The 26,692-nt window shown below is 38.0% G+C and overlaps 3 protein-coding genes across 4 annotated transcripts in view; all 3 read left to right on the forward strand.

The window, feature by feature from the left end:
• The window catches only part of LOC131432212 (neurobeachin-like protein 1), a 191,964-nt gene that overhangs the window by 151,319 nt on the left and 13,953 nt on the right, over positions 1-26,692 (forward strand). The gene's annotated exons all lie outside the window — the stretch shown is intronic.
• Positions 4,293-12,341, forward strand: LOC131432216 (larval cuticle protein A2B). Its single transcript, XM_058598352.1, has 2 exons — positions 4,293-4,640; positions 11,662-12,341. Exons 1-2 carry the CDS (start codon positions 4,629-4,631, stop codon positions 12,175-12,177), a joined length of 528 nt encoding a protein of 175 aa, XP_058454335.1. The 5' UTR covers positions 4,293-4,628; the 3' UTR covers positions 12,178-12,341.
• Positions 22,476-23,733, forward strand: LOC131432214 (cuticle protein 21). Its single transcript, XM_058598350.1, has 2 exons — positions 22,476-22,620; positions 22,705-23,733. Exons 1-2 carry the CDS (start codon positions 22,606-22,608, stop codon positions 23,419-23,421), a joined length of 732 nt encoding a protein of 243 aa, XP_058454333.1. The 5' UTR covers positions 22,476-22,605; the 3' UTR covers positions 23,422-23,733.

The raw sequence follows: 26,692 nt of genomic DNA on the forward strand, positions 1-26,692 counted from the left end.
AGAAACTGGTTCATTGAGGAGTTTATTATGCATGAAAACACGCTTTATTTAGTCTGAGTGGATCCGAACGTGCTATCATGTAATGAATTCATATGAGCATGGTCACTGATGTGAGGAAATAGGAAAATTAATACGAAAATTCTTTCAAACATTGTTTTATTGGGCCTAAAACTTTGATGCAAATAACAGACCTAATAATCTTCGGCATTAAAAACGGCTTGGCTAACTTCGAGCGAAATTTTACGCGTATGCCACAAAAAAACTAACTTTTGTGAATTGGCGGACCAATTGCTTCTAATTCGGTTTTTTACAAGCACTATCTCCATTTTATCACACACGTTTTCAATTGAATTGGCATCAGGCGACTGAGATGGCCAATCTGAAGTCATGATCCAAATTGGTTCGATGTTTCGGGTCGAATAATCGGGAGAATCCAATTGTCACTTTTTGCCTTTCTCATATAGAAAGGTTATGCAATCACTGTGAAAACCGACTTTTGAACCGAGGCCCGGAGGGACGAGTGTCATATACCGTTCGACTCAGTTCGTCGAGTACGCAAAATGTCTGTGTGTGTGTGTGTTACAAAATTACTGAACATTATTTGGATCCGACTTCCGGTTCCGGAATCATGGGGTAAAATGTGCAAAAAATTGTGAAAATAAGTACACTAACTTTTCTCAGAGATGGCTGAGCCGATTTTCACAAACTTAGATTCAGATGAAAGGTCTTGAGGTCCTATTAAAAATTCCTGAATATTATTTGGGTCCGACTTCCGGTTCGGGAGTTATGGGGTAAAATGTGCAAAAAAATGAAAATATGTGTTCTAACTTTTCTCATAGATGGCGCGACCGATTTTCAAAAAATTAGGTTCAAATAAAAGGTCCTGTGGTCCCATGCGTAATTCCTGAATTTCATGCGGATCCGACCTCCGGATCCGGAAATATAGGGTAAAGTGTGTTAAAAATTGTATACCATCACTTAAAATGGGGAAAAACCTTAAAAAATTTCTAATTCGACCTCAAATTGTTTCCAATTGATAGTTTTTATCAGTAGACGGTCAAACAAACCAATTTCGGTTATTCTTTCAATAATCGAAGAAAACTATTTTGAAGAATACCACAGTATTATATATGATAGTATGATTGATATGAGAAAGGCATCATTACACCACTAGGTGGATTAAAACAGGTTTTTTCTTGTACAAATTTATGACACTCGACAACAAAGCTTTCTTGTAAATAATTGTTTATTTTCACATATTTGCCGCTTTCCGTCAACACGTGTAATTTCTTAAATTCTGTCTGTGAGAAACATCGCCAAACGTGAACCTTCACAAGAAGTTATACGGTTCTTTAGAGCACTCTGTTTTTAGGTGTAGTCTAGGTATGTCTGAAGATAGGAAAGGCCGAAAAAGATGATTCGTCGACTCCATCGATGATCTCCAGTAACATTTTCGTTGATTTCATTTCATAGTTTGTTTCGCATGTCATTTTTCTAATCTGTTTTCCTTATTAAATACTTTTTGCGTGTTCTTTTCTGTAATAACACACATAAAAATAAAATTTTTACAATAAACACAAAACTCGAATTACATTGCTTCGCGTTGTGTGTTTACTCTGACTTCACTCTACGAGGTATCATCGAAAATTATGTGCTAGATTTTTTTGTGTTTATTTACCACTCGAACATTCTTTGTCCGCGAATTTCGGTAGTTCTTGAGTATTATTCCACGGCAGTAAACATCCGTAAAACATTTTGGTTGGCATTCATTCTAGATAGAATTCCGGCTAACCCATTTTTAGATAAACGTGTACTGAAGACGTGCGAATAGATTAAAGAGATTTCAGTGCAGGTTGTGTATAAAAATTTAGCACTTAGAAATTGTTATTATTCCTCTTTTGAATTTTCAAATCCAAAAGAAGCAACCAAAACTGTCCGAAACACGGAGCATTGATCAGGCTCAAAGGTCGGAAGTTGTACGATGCGATACTTGCTGGAAATGCGTATAGTTATGAATTACGAATTCTACTTAAAATCCGATCGTCGGGGCAACAACATTATGCTTCACATGTAGGGCAAGTCATCGATTCAAGTCGAAACATTTGATAAGAAAACTATGGTCTGGCAAGCTTTTTGTGGCTGCGGCAAAATTTCTCAACCCTTCATCACAACTGCTTCGATGAACAACGAAGTAAACATAAAAGGGGATAAAAAAAGTTGCAAAATAAGATTTGAAGACTACATTTTCCATATTATCTCTGACCCATTCGAGACTTTTCTGAACATGTTTTTCACTCAGTTTCGATTTTCAAATTATTTGCAATTTATTATTTATTATTAATGAAATGTTCTGTCCGATACACAGTTACAAAACAAAACGACATGTAAATCAATGGTAGCATATAATAGACATGACTTCAATCGTAGATTTGATTGAAAATCATCATCGGTGCGAAACTGCTCACATAAACGACTTCTACCCATGAATCGATACCATCTTGCCATTACGATTAGATGGTATGCCACCACAAATCTTACATTCGTTCCAAAAGACATGAATCCATAATTGATTTTTAAGCATTGGCACATCTTAGTGAATATGACCCGACAGCAGACCATTCAACATTTTGAAAAATATTGGAAAAAGTGTCAGAACTTGTCACCTAGAAGTATGTGTTGAAGCTATGCGTGATAAAGTCTACACCATTGAGAAATGTCCAATATCTTTCAATGCATTTCAGAGTCTTGCTGTACTTGGATGCCATTAAGATTATTATTTCTGAAAACTAGGTGTGTCCATATTCCTTGAGACAGTCTTTAACGGTTATATGAATGATGATTTCGCTCTTGAATGAAAGTCTCATCCTAAAGCGAAGTCTTGACATTACATTCCTTTTGTGGAATTTGGCCTTTCTATTTCTGCAGCTGATTCTTAGCGTACAGAATCTTTGTATGGCTAGTACTGCGAATAGTAGAAATTCACATTGTAGTACATTGAGGTACAACGCGAAAATCAGAGGGCAAAAAGATTTCCCTGTGAAATTCATGATGTGGTAAAACATTGTTCGGAGACATACTAAATTTTTATTACAATACGTCGGTTATTGATACATTAATGTATCGTTCAAAGATTGTTTTGGTTCCAGATTTATTTTTTCGGTAAATGTTAAATGGTTTATGCGTGATATTCCTCGTCTTATATTTTCTCATATTGATTCTTCTAGATTCCGGAACTTGAACAGGTGACAACTGATTTATGAGACCAATATTTTATCCTCTAAGTCGCTAATGTAAGCAAAAGCACAATTTTTTATTACTATACTGGTAATGGGAATGTTTTATCTTTCTGATTTTTCCACAATAAATCATTAAAATACATCCTGTTCCATAAGAGTATCCACATGTCGTAGTTTAAAAAAAAACCTTTTATCATAATCCAATTACAACATTGTAAGAACTAGATCAAATACTGAGTTACGTAACCATTTAGCTGGGTCTGATTTGCTGCGAAACCGTCTAATTCACCAGACTTCTATTAGATAAATAATAGCATTCCGCGCGTCGTCACCCTTCTCTCCCGTTGCTGCTATGCAATCGATATTATTTGCAGCATGATTTATTATTGAACACGTTTTTCGTCCTAGTCCCATGCGTATATGTCAATTCATTGATGCATTTTCTAGAACATAGTAACGTGATTCAATTAAACTGCTTTTCAGTCGGTTGATAATTTCTTCGGCTCATTTTCTATGACAAAACTCGTGCTCCGCTTAGGCACAGACACGAGAACAGCTCTTGATTATTGCAGCGGAGGTTCAAGCGTTCCACCGTCAACTTGGGAGAGTCGAACATTTGAACTCGCAAAACCTATCAGCTGTTTACAGTTTCAAAACGAGGTGGTAAGTTTCTGCCGGGCACTTGGCTTGGCATGGCTTGGCTGGCACCGCAAACTGGTCTTTTCATTCACTACCAACCGTTGACCGACCGGCAGAAATGTCCCTACATGCTGCGTGATTCAAATTCGTCCACAGACGTAGAACCTGTTGTGCAGCGGCCACTGGCGGTATGTCGCATGATCGCAAATGGAGAAAAAAATAATGCTTCTAATCGAGATACTTACACATGGTGGGAAGTCTTGCCGGTAGGGGAGTGGACTTATTTTCAATTGTTTTAGTTGTAATCGTGGAATTTAATTTAAAGACTTCTTGGCTATGAACTTGAGGCTTACAGTTCTTCTTGAATTTATTCAAATGTGTTGAAACGAATTTGCGTAATTATAATTGTGGAGAAAATGTGTGGCAGTTAAACTACTTCTAATCCTTAAACCACAACAACATTAAAATAGGCTTCGTACCGGTGCCGTAAGAAGAATGTCTACGAATGATAGAAAAGTGTAACATATCTTCGAGCCGACTTTTTCCTTGTACAACTTTTCCTCCCCAGAACGTTTCGAGCAAGAAGCCGAAGCGAAGTGTATTTATAAGACCCGTCCAAGAAGATTTCATACCATACCAAAGAGACAACCAACCCGGCGTATTCGATCGGAACAATTTAAAAAAAAAGTTCACGTTGTTCTGTTGAGTAGTTTCAAGAAAATCTGTGTATTCGAGTTGTTGGCTGAATTTGTCATGTTCGGAAAGGTGATATTTTTATGTATTAAACAGTTTATTGTCGATTTTGTGTGCTAGTGATGTTGTTTGATGTTGGCTCAAAGATACAATTGATAAGTGAAAACAGATGAAAGAATTATGCATAAATAAGTGGAAACACGTTCGTTAGTTAGGACATCTCTATATCAACAACTGTTCAGATTCGGAAAGTAGCAGCGATCGTTGCTATTACTGATTACTCATCATAAATTTAGATAGCCTACTTTCTCCCGGGCTGAAGGGTGGGAAGGTCTGGTCTTACAAACCAGATGTCGTGTATTTGAACCCCGACGTGAAAAAATTCTTAGTTCCAAAAAGATTGTATTACTAGTCATGTAATGATTCTGTACACTAAGAATCGGCTAAGAAGTCCGTTAAAACAGGAGGTTTAATTCCACAAAAGAAATGTGATATAAAAACTTTTGACATTTTCACTAAGTAGTTCGATTTGAAAAATAATTCGAAGGGTAGAACAACTGATGGTGCAATGCATCTTTTATTTCACACATTGATGGTTTGCTGTCGTCAAATCTGACGATGTACTGAATGATGTATAAATTGTGCTAACTAAACGTATTATGTGATGCTTTCAGAGTCTGCAGGTGTTGCTCGATTGTTTGATACAATCAATTATACGAAATCAATGATTTTTTCTATTCATTACTAGTGGCATTCGAAGAAATGAACCCGCACAAATTTTATTCGTCCAATAATAAATGACATGTATGTTAATATTTCAAAAATCGAAACATATCAATGAGATAAGAAACATGTTATAATTTGTAATAAGTGTATTCTAAATATTAAATCACAGACGACTTGCCTGAAGATTGAACCAAGGATGATTTTATTAAAAAATGTGACTATATTATGCTTTTCATTTCAATGTATGCCTGTAAAAATCAATTTAGTCAATTTTATGAAATCAGGTGAAATTTAAAGTGTTTTGGTCACATTTTTCGAAGTTTTCAGAACCGACATTGTGACCTATTGTCACCGAAAAGTAAAGGTCCACAAGTTGGAGAAACTCAACACAAGCGTGTTTCGCTAACATCTCTCTTTGATACTTATTATTTTGTAGCGAATACGTCTTAACACATGGATCAATAAGTCCCGAGACTAACAATGGAAACAACATTTTTTTTGCAAAATTTTTTTTTAATTCATCAACATAATCACCTTTTAGGGTGATACAATGGTTCCAACGTTTTTCCAATTTTACAATACCATGTTTATAAAAAAATTTATCTTTCGCTTCAAAATAAGCTTCAGTTTCAGCGAAGACCTCCTCATTTGAGCCAAATCTTTTTCCCTGAAGTATTTTTTTAAGATCAGCCAAGAGCCAGTAGTCACTGGGGGCTGGGGGTGGGGAAGCAGATCAAAGCCCAATTCGTTCAATTTCGCCATTGTTTTCATTGTTTTTTCTGTTTTTGTTCCATCGAAAGCAATCGCGGCACCCACTTGGAAAAAACCTTTTTCATGCTCAATTTTTCATGAATGATAGTAAATACACTTCCATATGATATCTGTGTCATCTCAGTAATCTCACGGAGCTTCACTTTACGATCTTTCATTATAATTTTTGTCACTTCACTCACATTTTCCGGTATAACGGCTTCCACAGGTCTACCCGAGCGTTCCGCGTCATTTGTGTCGGTACGACCACGTTTAAACTCGACGAACCACCGACAAATCGTTGCTTTTGACGGACAAGAGTCCGGATAACATTTTTCAATCCATTGTTTCGCTTGCACGGTGTTTTTACCCATTAAAAAACAATGTTTCATCAAAACACGAAACTCGGTTTTTTTCCATTTTTTAAACAAACTACAAAACGACTTTACTCCAACCTCGATAACTCAGCTGTTTCTGGTCGGATCGACTTAAAATGTTGACCCGTTTCGAGCAAAGGTTATTAATCTAAAAAGATGTGGTTACTGGTTTACTTCGAGCGCCATCTCTGCTTTAGTCTCGGGACTTATTGTTCCATGTGTTACTTACAAAAAAATGTGTGTAAATTAGTAAAGTTTTTTCGCGAATTCTTGCGGCTCCGCTTGGTGTTGACCTAATATACCTTTTGATCAAAAAAGAACCGGAATTTTATTAAAAAAGGCAAAATTTCAATTTTTAATAAATTTCTTTACTATCGCCTTCCAAGTACTCTTCTCCTGCGGCAATACATGCATGCCAACGCTTGATCCAATTTTCCATAGAAGTTTTATAGGCCGCCGAAGGTATGGCCTTTAGTTCACGCAGCGAATTCTCTTTTATGGTCCCTATCTGGAGAGTACGGTGCTTGGTTAATGATATTGGTTGAGTTTTTGGCCAAAAACTGCGACACAACCAACGCTGTGTGAGCCGGCGCATTATCGTGAAATTCAGCTTTTTTGGAACCAGCCATGAAGCGACGCGTTTCAAACCCAAAACATCAGTTAAAATGTGTTTGCCTGATTCATAAGAGACGCCCAACAACACAGCATCTCTCTAATCGGTACAGAACGATTTTGCAACACGATTTGCTTCGCCGATTCATTGTTTTCTTCAGTAACAGATGTTGTTGGGCGGCCAGGGATCTCATCATGATTCAAGCTTGTACGACCACCTTTGAAGCGTTTATACCACTCGTATGCCTGTGTTTTTCTTAGACACGATTCACCAAATCTAACATTTTCAACGTTTCGGAACACTTAAATCCATTTGCAACACAAAATTTGATGCACTCACGTTGTTCTAAATTTTCATCCATTATTAAAATCGTCACACGAAAATTTTTCAACTTCTTTGTATAAACGCCAAACAAAAACTAATCGTACGATATGCGTCAAAATTTGACAGAATGTGTATAAAAGTGTTGCCAACGTTGAGAGAATAAAAGTTTACTGATTGGACAAGCGCGGGAATTTTAAAATGAAAATTCCGGTTCTTTTTTGATCATAAGGTATTGCTAAAGGGCGCAGTTCTGGTATATTGCAGGGACTCATTTTCTGGACATATCTCCACAAGGCTTTTTCCGTAATGGTCCTGGATGTCAAGTCTCGCAAAAACAGAACTAAACATATCCTATAACTGCCAATATGAAACATACTGAAGGAAAAAAATAGAGTGATGAAACTTCAAAAAAATTTAAAAGAAAAATCGTCTCTCAAGCCACCCTGTCCGATGGACGACATAACGAGTGTGATAATAGCGGGTGCTATTAGGTGTGATAGTCAAAGCAAAGTTTTTAAATTCAACCGACGCGATATGTTCACATCCCATCGTTGATAGAGCATCTTCACGATAAGGAGAAGGTTGTAGGTTCGAGTCTCCCTCTGGACGATACACTTTCCATCTATATACTTCATCCATCAATCTTTTCCTTCGGTTAGTTTCTCGTTAGATGGGTTGCGAAATTTGAAACTGAGTTCAAGACAGCTTTAGTGTCTTTCGTGATTGTACCCTGACCGATTTTTGTTGCTTATCGTCACGATTAAGGGCCACTGCTTATTGTAAGCAGACAGTCTGTTCCATTGTCAGGTCGATGCACAGTAGGCTAAGGCTCCGTTTGAAACAGCTGGCTACTCTATTGGACGTTTTCGTAACCTCCACTTTTTTATTTTTCACCAATCCAGCCTTCCTGGCTGTCGACGAACTTTTTCCGAACATTCTTATTACGTTGCTGACTGTTGATTTGGCTACACTCAGCAATTTTGCGAACTTGGTATGCAATTAGTTCGGATTTTAAGGATACGCAAGCCAAATTTTGATGCGCTGCTCATTTTCCTCCGATGTCATTTCCAAATCTGAAGACTAAATGCTAAATTGCTTGATGATACACACACATCGTGGCAATTACACGTTTTAGTCTACTATTTCACTGTTAGGTTTCTACACTATCACTACGAATGACAAACTATAGCATATTTCGTGCTGTTACTTGTAACTTGTAATCATCATCAGTGTATATAAATGGGTTGAAAGAGAATGGCAATGCTGCTTCTTTTTTATGAATGTTGATAGATTACATGAATACAGGTCGTCAAGAAGTAAATTGAAGGTGTTTCTCTAATATTTGGTACCTGCCGAACGAAAGTCATCACTGTCTTGCCGTCAACAGATAGTAGTAATTCAAGGGTTTTGGTACTTCAAGGCTAACTGGTTTGTGCAAAGTGTACATGACTATATTCATCAATTTATGTTGAACTGCAAAGCAACCGCGGTTCAACATAAACCGCTAATGTGCTGACAAGTCGAAGACGAAACGTTAAAATGATAAATATTTCCCTATGCTTTTATATTTCTTGTGTGAAGGTAGTCATTTGAAATGAACGTCTTGGTGCAAAAGTTTGATAAGTGTAACCTAGTTTGGAAACTCTGGCTTAAATTTTTGTAATACAAAAATTTTTGTAATACGAAAACGTTTTATGAAAAACCCCACTTGGATTTGGTAATGCAAAAGTTGTTTAAAAATATTTTAATTGCGAGTATCGGACAACATCACAAGAACAAATCTTTATATTCAGTTTTTGAATTCAATTTAAGGCTGGATGGAGCTCGTTAAGGTGATCTCGCTCTTCTTTGCGACTATCTGTGACGGTATCTTTGAAAAGAAACGAAAAATTTGTTTCCTTTCAAATCTACCTTTTTTCGAACTATCTAATCGTGTGATCATTCGCTTCCTCCAATTAGTAATAAGGAAAATAGGGTGAGCATAGGCACAGCATAGCAATGTTAACACATTGCTAGCGACATTTAGTATTCCAACCGGTAACCTTGAACTAACTTCTGATATTTTCGTCACAAGAAATTGTGAATTCTTCGGGGATTTTGCGTTTGAAAAATTACAATTAATGTATATCCCGATTCGGCGTTCCGATACATAGTCAATCGTTGTATGTTCGTATCCCGATACGGAAGGATTCTTAGTGTCAATAGCATCGTAGTGCTAGTCATGTCTGTACGCTAAGTTGCGAAGTCTGTATTATTACTGTTAATGTTAGTTTAACCTCAATGGTCATTCGTCGGGGGGTATGAAGTCTGTAGAAACAAGCTGGTTGAATTTAATAAAAGAAATATTGAGACTACTACGGTGTATATAACTCATATGCATATCATACGAAGGCAACTAGTTTCTGATGCATTTGTAAACAGTTTATCGGATATGGGAATACGAATTCACCTTATTTACGGATATATCACTCACAGTCGTTGGTAGAAATTAAGGTGTATAGATGATGATGATGATGATGGTCCCGCCTCATACCCCTACAAAGGTGTGAGCTGGACGATTTATCTTAATGATAATAAATATTGCATCACATATTTTAACCAGTTAACTAAATATAAAACGATCTGGTTAATCCAGCAGGTATAGATTCTCCTTCTAAAGTACAACTGAGAACAAGAAAACATTCAAATATTTCCGATTTACTATCCAGGGTCATTCAAGAAAATTTCCAACCCGCGAAGATCCTTGAACAAATCAGGAATCGAACCCGATATCTTTGTCAGTATCAGACAGTAATTCACCTGGCCCTTCCCGCCGGACCAGTTCATCGCTACACACATCAGCTACGATGGAGTAACGAGACTGCGGATGAGCAGAGCCAAGCCCAATTCCATCAACAACTTCCGATCCCTATTATTTCCGAAATATAATCAATAAATAATTCATCAAATCTTACAAAGTTAAGATTCGAACTCGACACGTAGAATGCTAAAGCTCTCAAAAATAAAAGAGAACATATCCAGTTTCAGTCATATTCAATTTCCAGATTGCCTCTACCTGCTTTGCGCGCGCGAGGCTCATACTTTTGTAGACAACTCATTTTTTTTTAACTAAACAAATTATTAAAAATCCATCATCATCATACAGAACATAACAACCTAATGCGTCTTACTTGAAAAAAAAAACAAAAATAAAATAAATACAATCTTCGTCATTTTACACAGTTTTCGAAAAAATCAAATTGCACTAATTCATTAAAGATCTAATTACAAAATAGATTTTATGTGTGAAATACACAATTTTTTGAACTCCCTCAATGTTGCAGCCCGCTTGATTCGTCCTGGCATCGAATTGAAAAAACTAATCCCTTTGTACAATAACGAGTTCTGCGATCTGGCTGACAAAAAGCTTGGTGTTCTCGCATCAGACGCATTTCTAGTATTGTACCTATGCAAGTCACTTCCTCTTTCAATCCGATCACACAAATATCGAGGCAGCATTCCATTTAAGATTTTGAAAATGAACACCATTGTTAAATAATATACTCTCTGTTTCACTGAAAGCCATTGTAATGCGTTCAATAGAATATTAGAGGAAGTATATCTATTACATTTCAAAATCAATCGCATGACCTTATTTTGCAATCGCTGGAGTCTCAATATTTGCGTGTTGTTAGCAAGGAACAGAATCGATGAGCAGAAGTCAATGTAAGGAGAGATTATTGATTTATACAGAAGAATTTTACTACTGGTCGTTAAATCATTTTTCAGACGGCATAATACACCGTACTTTTTGGCAACCTTCTTGATGATGTTGTTAACGTGAGATTTGAATGTTAGCTTTTCATCAATTATGACTCCAAGATACTTCAACTCTCTAACGCGATCAATAATCTCTCCATCAATTTCAATGTTGGCTTCACGTCCAGTGCTTAAAGCTGAAATAACCATATATTTAGTTTTCGCGACATTAAGTTTTAACTGCTTGAATTTCGACCACTGAGCCAGAGAATGTATGTCCTCGTTCAAATGTGCAACCGCTTCATCCAAATCCTTAGCTGTAATGAACAGAACAGTATCGTCAGCAAACAAATTTATTTCACAAAACCGTAAAACTCCCTTCATGTCATTTATGTACATAATGAATAAAATCGGACCTAAAACACTACCCTGTGGCACACCAAGTGAATTACCCTGGAAACTAGACAGATCACGATGCACATGAACATTCCCCAATAAACTTGGTCTACCTGATCTAGCGTAAAAATCTCCTAGCTGTAATTTTAATAGTATTTTCCTTCCGTAGATTTTAGCTTTTGCAGCCACGTTGGCTGTTGCGGTGGCGTCTCCGGTATACGGTCCAGTTTCCTACGGTCCTGCTCTTTCCTACGGATACGCAGCAAAAGCAATTCAACCTCTTCACACGGTAGCAGTGGCCAAACCGGTGATCGCAGTGGCTCCATACATCCATCATGCTCCTCTCATTGCGCATGCTCCGATAGTTGCACCCGTCGTGAAGCACGTGGAAGCCTATGACCCCAATCCACACTACAGCTACAGCTACGGAGTGGCAGATCCTCATACCGGAGATTCCAAACATGCCGAAGAAACATTAGCCAATGGAGTAGTGCACGGTAGCTATTCCCTGACGGAACCCGATGGTACTATTCGTAAAGTAACCTACACGGCAGACAAGATTCACGGTTTCAATGCCGTTGTTGAAAAATCAGGTCACGCAGTCCATGCGGCACCCATCATCAAGAAGGTCGTTGCTGCGGCTCCAATCGTGCATGCGGCTCCCTACGGCTTCTATCACCATTGACGAAATCGACGCACCAAAAAGAAAATCACCCTTTAACTCAAATCGTGTTGTATGAATCGTTTAGTATGTAAGAGTAGCATATAAGTCCAATAACTTAGAGCAAAGTGTCTCCGTTCCATTGGAAAAAACGTACAAAAACCAATAAACTTCGAACAAAATTCAAACAGCTGTCAAGCGTAATTGATTCAATGCAGTCCCACTCTTGCATAAACACTTGGCGAAATTGCATGACACGGTGTGGCAGGCTTTGTAGATCTGAAACAAAAAAAAAGCACACATTTACAACCATAACCAATGATGCTCAATCATGTCACTTTGAAGAAGACAGCAAAGCAACCGGCGATAAGCTTTCTTACTTAGCCTAAGTCTCAAACACAATAATGGCGCACGACTTGTCGTAATACACGTTTCCGATAGCATTGCACTGATCCACGACTGTGGAATACTTGATGACCTATGCTTCGTTGCTGAACCATGCTGTCTGGACGAGTGAACTTCTTGATTGTTAGCTCAATTGCAATACACACACAGCATCGATTGCTCAATTACAACGAGCGCCATTAAATAGGCTTCATCTTCGTCCAGTGACCTGCCAGCGAAGAATGTTTGTTTTTAGACGAAAATAATTAATCTGCCCGTGATGTGGGTTGCCCTCTTGGGAAGCCGCACAACTCGATGCTATTGAAATTGTGATAACCGAGATGATGAAAGGAGCAATATAGGAGCACTTCAAATTACTTCTACGTCTGATATCGCATCTAACATTTAATATTCTCAATTCTTCAATTATTTTGGAATTAATCAATCCAACCGGCTGGTATCCAACATTTATCAATATACGTGGAGTTACGTTATCTCTTCCTTGAAATTCGTACGAGTTCTGATTTCATAAGTCGTCCTTTATCCAACATTAGTAAAAAACTGTACATTCGCTCATTTTGCTCCCACTAGCAAAGAAAATTAAGCAATCGGTCACGTTTGCCGGTAGGTTGTTGCGGGAGCCCCCTTCGGAACTGTTCCAACTGAACGGAGTGACGAATCTGGGTCACTCGCCTTTCGGTATGTTTTCTGTTTGTTTGCACTTACTTTGCCCATGCAGAAGGGTCCGTTTTTTCACCGGCTCGTACAGAATTTTGTATTCATCGATTCAAACTCATTTCAATTCCACTTGTATTAATCGAACTTTGTATGTCTGTACCAGCATTACTGTTCGCTTTCGTTTGTTACGAACGCGCTCAACAAATTTGTGAGTCAAAACGGTTGGGTGAATTTTTTGTAGTGTTGATTTATGAATAGCTTCGATTTCACCTAACATCGTCAGTTTCATTGAAGCCAAATCATTAACTTTTATTGCTTCTTACACCACCCAAATAATTAAACAAATTGGAAAATATAACAAGAATTCTGAAAATCGGAGAATGTAAGGAAAAATGTGCTGCAGAAATTTTTTTTCCCAAAATAGATTATATCAATAGTGTAGATTCTAGATGGAGTATGACGCAAAAAGGCGGTATATTTTAAGGTATGACGCTATAGCCAGTACTGATTCCATTCAGTTCTGTTCAGTTCTCGATTTATATACCATGACGCATACGAATTTTAATTTTCAAATTGACATAATCTTCAGAAGATTCGAATTTAATCGAACATTCCTCCTAGCTACTACTGAAAGAAAATATAATCTGTCCCCAAGCTGAACGTTGACGAATATAATAATGAAGAATTCACGGCGTTGCCTATCCACACTTGGGATTGTGTCTTATCTGACAAACAAAGAACTTGAACTTCTGAGATATGATAATGATTCGAATGATAAAATATTGTTCAATTATGACAAAATTAATTATTCTCCTTACACAATTATGAGAAGGACCTCCGGGTTTGATCAGAGCAGTTCCTATATAGCAGGGCCGCTTTTACAGAGGGCAGTACCACGGTCTTAGGGGGCCTTTGACGGGCCTATATAGTCATACTACAGTTATGTTTGCAATATCGACTAATGATTATCCCGCACGAGGCGCACGTCACTTTCTGCCTGTACCTAAAATTGATCAAAAATGACGCTCATACTTACTCGCCATAACTTGAACCAATTATTGGATTTGTTTTGCAATTTTCAGGAAATTAAATATCAGATTTCATTTTTCAGGAAATTAAATATCAGATAGTTTGGCACAAATTTAACTCCATTTCTTCCTTGCAAATTGCACGGTTGATTGTTCTGGAAGCGAATATAGTAGTGCCAATTTCATCACATCCGCGAATTGCCTGCATTATCAGGAAATTTTTGGAAAATTTCTATAATTCCTTCTTTCGAACATGCTCCAGAACATCGAACATAGACTTAGCAACAAAATACACATGCCTAAAAGTAGACGGAAATCTGTTAGTTTTCGCAGTAATATTTTGTTTGTTTTTCTGCACAAAACCGATTGACACCTTGGACTTTTTAACGACGTCTCGAACATATGACATGTGACATACTCGAACGGGTTTCCACTGAACCACTCCCATTTTTCTTTCTGGCACTGAGATACTCCTTGAAGCAGGGCCGGTGAAAGAGGTGGGTACGGTGGGTAGTACTACCCACCCGAAAATTCCAAAGGTGGGCAAGGATGTGAAAATATACAACAAAAAGATGAGGCGTGACAATGGTCATTTGAGCAAGCAGAAATCTTTTAGTGGCTTAACTTTTACCTTCAACCAAAGGTTGAAAGGTTTGTTCGAACTATTGCTTATGCCCCCAGAGTCACAGCGTGCTGGCTGTTTAGCCTAGGTTGTAAGTGGTATTCAATAGCGCTGCACTCACCGCTACCTGATGGAAACCCATCATGCTATTTTTACTTTTTCAATATTAGAGATAGTGAATAATTATTCGTGTACGAGAATGCAACCGCAAGTAGAAAGTAACAACTTGTGATAACTATACTTTTGTCGGTTCAGATAGTAAATGGTAAAAGACCTTTATCGGTACTTTCCGGCATACCAGAGATTCGAGTGATTTGCAGTTAAGTTAGTAAAAGATTTCAGCTTGCTAAAATCAACCTTGTCACATCTCGCCTTTCCATTCTTTATCTTCACATAAATGCAATCACTCAAAATCTTTCGACGTAGGATTGAGTCTTTGTTTTCTATACCGGGGTACTAATTCAAAATATAGAAGTAAAACCATATACAGGGTCCGGCACTCGAAGTGTAACCAACTTCAGACCTTCGAGCCTGGCGTCAAGGTAAATGCGACATATTATCGGGAAAGTATTCTGGAGGTTGCTTTGAAGCCGTGGGCAGACAAACATTTCGGTGGCAGACCATGGTCGTTTCAGCAGGACTCGGCACCATCTCACAAAGCTCGAGTGAACCAAGAATGGCTGAAAAACAACGTTCCGAACTTCATCACTTCCACACAATGGCTCTCGAATTCACCAGATACGAATCCAATGGATTATTCTCTTTGGGTCATTTTGGAGAGCAAAGTCCGAACTAAAAGATACACCAGTCTCGAGGCGCTGAAAAAAGTTATTGTCCGCGAGTGGGCCAAAATACACCTGCAAGTCACATTCGGGCAGCTTGCGATTCGTTTTTTGACCGCCTCAAGGCCATAGTCAAGGCAAAAGGTGGTCATATCGAGCAAAAGTGAATTGATTCTGAATTTTGTGTTATTTTTACACATTTTGTACTTTGAATTAAGTAAAAGTAATTTTCCAAACTGAATTTATGGCCTTTTTAATTGGTTACACTTCGAGTGCCGGACCCTGTAGACAGTGGTTAGGTTTTGAACATCTACAACTCAACCACGAACTATGTCTAATTCTTCCTGTTTTTCAAACCATTGTCATTCCCTTAATTGATTTCGTATACATAAGTTCACGGTTTCCATATGATTTCTGCTCTTCAATGAGTGCGTTCGCATTAGAGAAAATTCCTCACAGAAAACCAAATTCAGTGTCGAATCGACATGCACTCTGTGCGGTTCGATACTGCCGTAGAGAAGGTTGCTTCCACATCGTCCAAAAAGTTCAGGAGCAAAATTTCTTTAATTATTATTTAAATTTTTTTATATCATACTTATAGAATGATTTATCCATAGCCTTATAATAGGCTTCAGTTGCGGCGATGACTCTCTCAGATCATCAAATGACAAGTAGTCGCTGGGGCTAGGTTATTGAGGTTATTGAGAAGAAACAGATCGGTGCCCAATACGTTCAATTTGGCCATTATTTTCATTGACTTGTGGCACGGTGCATTGTCTTGGTTAAAGATGATTTTTTTCTGCTTCATATGAGGCAGTTTTTTACGATTCCATACTTCAAACGCATTAATAACTCCTAACGCATTAATAACTAAAAACTTTTCTTGGTACTTCCTTTTCAAGATAGTCGACGTTAATCATACCTTGAGCATCTAAAAACTGACGCCATACTTGTCGCAGCTACCTGTTGCGTTTTTTTGTTGAAACAACTCCGGAGAAAAAAGATAGATCCATGTTTCGTGCACTGTTTCATACCAACGCAAGAAATCCTTTTTACTGCGACCAAACAGTGCCGACCAGCTCTCTGGATTGTTGATGCGTTGTTGCTTTTGATAGATTGTGAGTGAACGAGGCACCTATTTAGAAAAGATTTTTTATTTCATGCCCAGATTTTGCATACGATCATGAAAGCACTTCCAGTTCAGTCGGACTTTGATTTTGTGTTCATCCATAACGATCAAAACTTGCTCACATTTTATTCACGTTAAAATCAGAATACCACAAATTTTTGTTTTTATTCTGAGTGCGGGTAACCTTAAACCATTTCAGGATTCGCCCGGTTTTGCCTCGTAGGAAGTATGTTTTATCAATAAACGGAGTTTGTTATTTTTTAGTTTTCGTAAATCAAAAAGTAACGTCACTTATATATCGGTAAGTTTAGTGTTTGTGGTGCGATTGACGTGAAAATTTGAAACTTGTCTTCTGATCGATGATGATAGTTTGACATTACAAACGTCATCTCAGTCGGCCCCGGGACTTTTTTTAACAATGTGCTATGCACATCAGCGGCTGAATTTGTTTTGTGCACCGTTCGATTCGCCCGGGTTTGCGGTTCAATGCATACGGCGCTGGTCTTATAAGCCAGTTGTCATATGTTCGAGCCCCGACGTGGAATGATTTATAGTGTCAGTAGAATCGTAGTGCTAGCCATAAAATGATTCTGTATGCTAAGAATCGGCTGCGAAGTTTGTTGAAACAGAAAGGCCAAATTCCACAGAAGGAATATAATACCAAGACATTGCTTTCTATTCATGCGAGACATCTTTCACCATCAACTCCAACCAACTAAACGATTAGGGTTCCAAAATTCTTAAAGAAATAATTTCGCATATTTGCAAACACAAATAAGTTTATACGGAGCCTAAAAGACTGATGACTTAATATTCCAAACAAATATTGGCAGAAATTTTGTAGTTTGATATTGTATCTAACCCTGAAATGCTCAATTTTGTTTTACAACAAAATATCGAAAACGCTTCAAGCTTCAAATTTACGCGTCTCATGCAAAGTTATATCGAAACAAAATATTATTTAAAAATCGACTAAATAGTGGGTCGTTCTCCCCGGTACGAATAATTACCCACCTGGGCTTAATATGTTTCACCGGCTCTGCCTTGAAGGGTCTTATTACGGTTGCGTTTGCAATTTCTTGTTCCGACGACATGACTGGAACTATTGTACTAATAGATAACTATGACAGTTGTGAACATAACACTCTGAATAAGATTTATCCCCTGCCATTTTTATCGAATTAACAGCGTGTTTTTTTTTATTTGACGCGTCAATAATCACGAAAACTGATTTCTACCATTTAAGCGATGATATGCGCGTTTTCCTGAATAAAGTAAAGCCACGAAACTTAAATTCTCGTGGTTTTACAACCTGCTATTGAACTTCATCCATATCGAACTTCCGGCTCCAGAGTAACGGGGTAGAATGTGCAGACAAAATCACAAAACTTGTCTCGTCGATTTTTACAAACTTAGATTCTAATGATAGGCTCTACAGTTCTATGACCTGCTATTGAATTTTTGTTTGGATCCGACTTCCGGTTTCGAAAAAAAGCAGGGTAAAGTGTGCAAAAGAATGAAACATTTTCTCAGAAACCACTTAACCGATTAACTTCGACTATCCGTATAACTAATGAATTGTGTAGGTCTGGTAAGATGATAGTCAGTGAATTTAATATCGAATATAGAGGACCTCAGCTTTCGGTTCCAAATGAAAAATTTCCTTTGAATGAATGGTCTTAGGTCCAATAGGATTCCATTTAATTACAGGGTTTACAGGGTCTTCAAAAATTCAAAAACCGTCATTTAGAGCGACAATTTCTTTTTAAATTTGGCTCAAAACTGTTGAATCGATTTTCACAAACTTTGGCTCAAATGAAAGGTCTTATAGTCTTATAAGCCGATATGAAGTTTATTTGGATCCAATTTTTAGTTCCGGAATCACAGCTTGTTGAAAGTATAAAGCCGTCATTGAAAGTGACAATGTAAAAATATAGCATACAATTTTTTTTTTCAATTTAGCTATAAACTGTTTTACTTTGTAGGTTATGTTACTATAATATGAGAAAGGCATCATTATAATAATAAAAACCCTTCTTAATCCACCTAGTGGCGTGATAATGCCTTCTTTCATAACAGTCTCATGAAAATATATTTCATACTTTTATTAAATAATTTCGGATACTAATTTTGACATCAATTGATTCAGATTGATTAGAATAGTTCACAAAAGCATGCTTCAGTGTTTATGTCACAAGTCAGCATCATTTTTCCAAACTAGTGCTTACATTTGCGTTGCATATTCGTATGAGAAAAGTGATGCTAATCTAAAAAACGAGTGACATCATTTTCACATTTCTGGTATATATCACCCTGTAATTACTGAACCGGAAGTCGGATCCGCATGATATTTCGGAACTTTGTATGGGACCATAAAACCTTTCATTTGAATCTAAGTTTGTTATAATCGGTTTAACCATCCCAGAGTTATGTGAGTGATATTATTATCACATTTTTGATGTATTACTTTCACATTTTTTATGCATATCATTCTGTATTTCCGGAATCAGAATTTGGATCTAAATGATATTCAGGAACTTCGTATAGGACCGTGAGACCTTTCATTTAAATCTGAGTTTGAGAAAATCGGGTTAGCCATCTCCGAGAAAAGTGAGTGACGTTATTTTCATATTTTTAATGCATTATTTTCCCATTTTTGGTGCATATCACCCTGTAATTCCGGTACCGGAAGTCGGTTCAAAATGAACTCAAAAACTTTGTATGGAACCGTGACCATGAATCCTTTCATTAGAGTGTAAGTTTGAGAAAATCGGTTTAGCCATCTACGAGAAAAGGGAGTGACATTATTTTCACATTTTTATGCATATCACCCTGTAATTCCGGAACCAGAAGTCGGATCCAAATGAAATTCAGGAACTTTGTATGGGACCGTGGAACCTTTCATTTGAATCTACGTTTGTGAAAATCGGTTAAGCCATCTCCGAGAAAAGTGAGTGAAATTTTTTTCACATTTTTAATGCATTATTTCCCCCTTTTTGGTGCATATCACCCGGTAATTCCGGAACCGGAAGTCGGATGCTAATGAAATTCAGGAACTTTGTGTGGGACCATGAGACCTTTCATTTGAATCTAAGTTTGTGAAAATCGGTTAAGCTATCTCCGAGAAAAGTGAGTGACAATATTTGTCACACACACATACACTCACACACACAGACATTTGCTCAGTTCGTCGAGCTGATTCGAATGGTATATGACATTCGGCCCTCCGGGCCTCGGTTCAAAAGTCGGTTTTTGCAGTGATTGTATAGCTAACTGTTTTAATTTTGTAATTAGAGTATCATTTTTATGTATGGAAGAAATTTAAAGCACACTAACTACATCTGATAGAGTAATTCCGAGTTTATACTGATACTTCATGATACTTCATGTAAATCTACTAATTTCATGAGAAATGGTTATCTTATCACGTTTTTGAAGACAGTAACAGTGATGCTATCTGTTGAAAGAATCGAATCAGTCGAAAATTGAAAGCTCCAATCAGTCGAAATTCCATATGCAGTAGGATACCTTAGTGCCGGATTACTTTCAACGCTTCCAGTGATCCGATTCACTGTATTCATGAGAGCAAACAATTCATCATTGCTGCGAGAAAAAATATGACTTCTTAAAAATCTGATTTTACTTATATTTTGAACTTGTTCTGTACGGATAATATAAAATATTTACTTCTCGTATACAAGTGACTTGAACGTCTACCAACTACAATGTATTAGTTCAAGTTTCTTGAAGCCCTCAGTTTCCTACTCTGTGAAGCGTCGAGTATTATAAGTGTTCTATTGTTAAGGTGTTCAACATGTTGCACTACTTCGACAAGGAACAATCTCGAGTGGGCAACGGAAAAGCATATTTGAAGCGTGATATTGAACATTCGTAGGCACTTGATGGCGAACGAACGATCGCATGGACGGTAATTATTTTCTTTGCGCAAGATGTGGTACAAAACAAAGGAATGAGAAATGCCTCCCTGGAGATATAGTGAAATACTTTGTAATTGATAGAGTGAATAAGGGCGCTTATGTTGCCTGTTACCTACTCCTACTCACACTAATTGATCAGATAAAACGAAAAATAAAAAAAACAACTGAAATGCTACATGCATCGAACCATACCGAATGTCTCCAGATTTGATTTAAAACATTCATTCAAATAAATAAAGAACGTGCCATTTAACCCAAAATATTTTGATTCTGGTTTCCAGTAGTGACGTAATTGACAAAACGCGTTGTTTTTCTTCTTAATTTTCTCTGAGATGGCTGAACCGATTATAACAAACTTTATGCTCTTTATGAAGTTACCATTGAGCCAACGATCAAGTGCGAGGATCAAATGGCTGTATTTTCTGTTTATCTCCGATAATGGTATAAGTGACTGGTATAAGCTACTGTTGGCTTACTGACCAGGTTTTCAGATCAAATGGGTTTCACTCCTAGTTCCGGATATATAATGATATTAGTGACGTAACCGACAGAACGCACTTTTTTATTACCGCTCAATTTTCTCGGAGCTAGGTAAATCGATTTCAACAAACTTAGGCTTGTTTGAAAGCTTTTATTTGGTAATTGATCAAATTCGAAAACCAAATGGCTGTGACAATTTTGGGCTCTTTCGAGACTCGGTTTCTCGTTCTCGTTTCAGATCTGTTCGTCAATAAAATCAACGAAAACACCTATTTTCTTTTGTTTATATGTGGCCAAATATTTATTCTACATAGTATTTGAGGTTAACGCACTTGAGACAAATCTTTTGATCAATTTGATATATAATTTGGATGTATCAGAGTTCAACTTCAGACGGTATCGTGTAAACAAGAAAACAAAATTTTTAAAACCCTTCTCGAGTAATGCTCAATATATTCGTCATATATATTTCATTTTATAATGGTTAAAATTACACCTACAGCTATACCAAACGAAATTTTCTTGCTTTTAACTGTTAATGAACATTAAAATTGACCTTCTTTTCTGGCGTTTCATAAAGTGACTCTCCTTAAAATTTTCCAAAATCAAAATGAAATAAATAAATCAAAATTCACATCAACCTTCCCATCGAAACCTCTTGGATATATTCGTAGTTTTTCACTATATCCATCCCGTAGTAATGTGCTTGACCCATCATTGGCTTAGCACATAATGTGCCACTCATACCACGACACATGTATTCAATGTCAACCCAACACGCATGTACATAAAACCTTTTACGTGATCTCCTCGCTCAATTCACAATTGAAACGATTTTATCTTCAACTGACTGTGCGGAGTGCAGTATGCTCGCCAAATCAGCCTTGAAACGACCTTGGGATTTTCCTTTGAGCTGTTCCTTCCACGGGAAAGAAGGAGCAATGATAACCGGTACCGTGGTTTCTTGTGTTGGTCGTCCAAAACTAACGGTTTGTCGAAGTGAATCACGCCCACGGCGACCTGGCATTGCCCTAGTTGCTTCAGGTGACAACATTCATACTGTGCGTATTGGTTTTAGCTTCAGTTTCGATTCCCTCCACCAATCTGGCGCGCCAGCTGCAATATAAATTACACTGCTGAAGTGTCGAACAGGGTATCGCGGTAAATTTGATGAAAGTACGTGACTGCAATATGTGATCAGGATGAGCAACATGGACTTGGTTTAATATCGTTTGAGTTTTCTTTTCTACAGATCCAATTTGATAGTGGTGGTTGAAGACACTAAATTAATCGATGGGGATTGCAAATTTTTAATTTTGTGTATAAAAAGCTTGACAACTCGTTACAAGTGCATCAGTTACTTCTTTGCTCTTTATTTGAACAGTGTGAAATAAAATCCTATAAGCTTACAATGAGTTTGCTTAAAGTAAGTAAGGCTGTGTTTTTTTAATACATAACTCAGTGAATATCAGTGCAAAGGGATTAATTGTGTGTGTTCGATCGTTTCTAGGTTGCAGTTTTCGCCGCACTAGCCCTTTGTGCTAGCGCCGAGCCTAAACCAAACCCAGGAGTTGTGGCGGCCCCAGTCGCCCCAGTGGCATACTCAGCACCCCTAGTTCAAGCTCCAGTTTTCGCTAGAGCATATGCTGCCCCTGTAGCCTACAATGCACTTTCTGCCCCAATTGTTGCTAGAAGTTTCGCCGCTCCAGTTGCCGCTGCCTATACTGCTCCAGTTGCTGCCGCTTACGCTACTCCATTTGCTGCTCCGGTTGCCGCTGCATATTCTGCTCCTATTGTAGCTGCACGTGCTGCCCCAGTAGTAGCGGCTGCTGCTGCCCCAGTAGTTGCTGCTCGTGCTGCTCCAGTTGTTGCTGCCGCTGCCCCGGTTGTTGCTGCCGCGGCTCCAGTTGTAGCTGCACGTGCCGCTCCCGTCGTTGCTGCTCCAGTTCAGGCTGAGTTCACGGATTCTTATCCACAGTACCAATACGCATACAACGTTCAGGACACTCTGACTGGTGACTCAAAAACTCAGGAAGAAACTCGTGATGGTGATATTGTCAAGGGATCATATTCTCTGATTGAACCAGACGGTAGCCGTCGTATTGTGAACTACTACGCCGACCCAATCAACGGATTCAACGCAGTCGTGCAAAAGGATGTTCCAGTTGCATTCGCAGCCAAGACCGTTGTAGCTCCTGCAGTCGCCGCTAAAGCCGTTGTAGTCTAGAAATGCCCATCCACTTCCAGGCCAGAACTAGGATCAGTCTGAATATGCTGTGTATATAGGACCAATTACCGAGTGTAAATAGTTGAGAGGACTCCGGTTTCACCACCAATGTGCAGCTTTAAGCAATCACTCATCTGTACATAATTTCCACTGTTGAAAATCATTTCTGCTTGAAGTCACGCACTATGTACAGCTTCGTTTTAGGTAATAATAAAAAACACGAAATTGCAACGCTTATTTTACAAAAAAAAATCTTCCTAGTTGTGTTTCAATTATATTATTTCATTGTATGGCATACTCAAGTGAAATCTATCTTAATAGAATTACTGGAATAGACAAGTAAAGCAAGTCCCAGCATCTAGTCTGCTGCTTCTATTACTACAAACTTACTATCGTTTTTGTCTTATGTGTTAGATGCAATGTCTAACGGTTTACAAACGGACGTTATCTACACAGATCTTTCCTCCGCTTTCGATATAATCAACCACGACATCACGGTTGCTAAGTTGGACAGACTTGGATTCAGTTCAAACATTCTTCGTTGGTTGCAGTCGTATCTTAGGAATCGTCGTTTAGCAGTTAAAATTGACGATCATACTTCCGGAGAGTTCCTCGCATCATCCGGAATACCACAGGGAAGTCATCTAGGACCGTTAATATTTGTACTGTACTTCAATGATGTCAATTTTGCCTTGGAAGGTCCTCGCTTATCGTTTGTTGATGATGTCAAGATCTATCACATCATCCGCAACTTAGAAGACGCAGCCTTTCTCCAGCGGCAATTGTTAATCTTCGCCGATTGGTGTAAAGTTAACCGTATGATTGTAAATCCAGACAAGTGCTCGGCCATTACGTTCACGAGGAGAAAAATGCCATTGCATGTCGAATACTTTCTGGATGGATCCTTGATTGGAAGATCTACTAGCGTTAAGGATCTTGGCGTCCATCTCGATGAACAACTTACATTCAAGCATTACATCAGTTACATTGTAGCTAAAGCTTCCCGTAGCTTAGGATTCTTAATGAGAATAACTAAGCACTTTACAGACATACACTGTCTAAAATCACTTTACTGCTCGCTTGTTCGTTCAACTCTCGAATATTGCTCGGCAGTTTGGAACCCATGCTACCTGAACGGTGCTCATAGAATTGAGGGAATACAGCGCAGATTTGTTCGCTTCGCTCTTCGCCGATTGCCGTGAACGAACCTCATCAACTACCTAGTTATGAAAATCGCGGGTTATTAATGGGTCTCGACACATTACAAGTGCAACGAGAATTATCACGCGCTTTGATAATAGCAGATATATTCAACGGCAGGATCGACTGTCCCGTTTTGCTCAACGAAATTAATATTAATGTGCGACCCAGCGCTCTCCGCAACAGTGCTTTTCTTCGACTTCCTATACGACGTACCAACTATGGCGCAAAAGGTTCTATTATTGGTTTACAGAGATCGTTCAACCGCGTTTCATCTGGGTATGATTTTAATGTATCACGAAGCAGAATACGTACAAATTTTCTGAATATTATTAGGAATTATCTTTAGGACCAAATTGTGTCTGTTGATTGATTGTAAATAAATAAATAAATAAATACAAAAACTATCGTCATGGAAACCAGTATTGTTTCTATATTCCGATGTGAAACTTCAACTTACAATTCAAAAGACTGGAAAAATGATCAAATATGCAAATCAAGAGTACAACCGGTGCTGCAATGCAACGGACACGGCGAATCTTCACAAGTTCGAGTTCAAACGTACAACGATCGATTCAGAAGAATGTTTGCTGCTTTAAACTCTACTTCAAATTTTCTGACGTTTTTTTTATAAACGTAACCAAAACCTTTGTTTTTCTTTTATATATGGTTGTATGTTTTAATGTAATTAAACATTCAACATTCATATAGTATCTGCGCTGTACACACTTGAAACAGATCTTACGATCAATTTGTTATCTCATTTGGATACATCACGCTTCAACTTAGATTTGAATCTTGTAGTTCCATACAAAATTGCGAATTTTTTTCGAATATGACTTCAGGTTGTGCGGGTTGGCGTCTCAATGCATAAGGCGCTGTTCTTACAAGCCAGTCGTCGTATGTTCTGTACGATATGAATCGGCTGCGAAGTCAGTTGAAACAGGAAGGACAAACTCCGGAATTACAGGAATGTAATATGTGCAAAAAAATGAGACATAAACTCAAATTCAAGGTGTTATGGTTCCATACAAAATTCCTGCTTTTTTGGATCCAGATTTTAAACCGTCATTTGAATTACTATTCTAAATCTTCTAAATTTGACTTAAAACTAATCCAATTTGCAGGCCATGTTAGTCGATGGCCATACAAGCCGACCTTGACTATACCGGTTCCTGGACTTCGATTTGTTTTCATTACGATGGCTTTACCTATCTGAGAACTGTTTTGCTTTGTACTAAATTCCAAAAGAAATTTCTCCTGTATTTTTCCTTTTTTTTGTACAGTACCTAATATTTCAATAAACGTTGTTGAACGTCAGTAAATAGGAAATGTACCGAAGTTGGTCACTGATAGTTGCATTCAAAGAGAGTGGCAGCACGGAGAGATTTTGCCGTCGAAAGGGATAATTGGGGTAATTCCATTCCCTGTATATGGAATGGCACGTGTTTGTTGCAATTACATTAGGTTATTCCTTCTTATGTGATTTTTAATCATGATACAAAGTGGCCTTTTAAACTGCTGGTAACTTACGAGAATCAACTGATTATATGTCAATTATGCAAGCAACCGGTCATCATAGAATTTACCGTACCGGTTGCTGGACAAAATAACATTTTCAATCAAAGACAAGGTTACCTGTTCATTGCCGTTTCAACCTTCCGAGCGAACGGACGTGCTTTTTGTTTACTGCGAAAAAAACCAGTGCCGTGTGTGATAACGTGACCGGACGATCAAAACTAGATTATATCGCTATTGTGTAATAGACAATAGTGCTTTTTCTGTGAGAGGTTTTTTGTACATTATACACTGAAGCAGTGCATTGTTGTGAGCAGACGATCGAAACAGTACCGTTAGCCGGTGATTGTTTGATCGATCAAGGCCAGATTTCAGTGGCCATTGTGATTATACTGTGCGGATTATAAGTGAGTGTGCTTTTTCCTCTCGGAGGTTTTTTGCACAGTATCATATCGATCGCCGGGGATGGAACAAAGTCCTATCCCCAATCAGACTCTTATTGAGTGACCTTCGCCGGTTCTGCTTTGCCCAACTACATCCTCTTGGACCGGGT

This window comes from Malaya genurostris, chromosome 2 (genome assembly GCF_030247185.1).
Source record: "Malaya genurostris strain Urasoe2022 chromosome 2, Malgen_1.1, whole genome shotgun sequence".
NCBI lineage: Eukaryota > Metazoa > Arthropoda > Insecta > Diptera > Culicidae > Malaya > Malaya genurostris.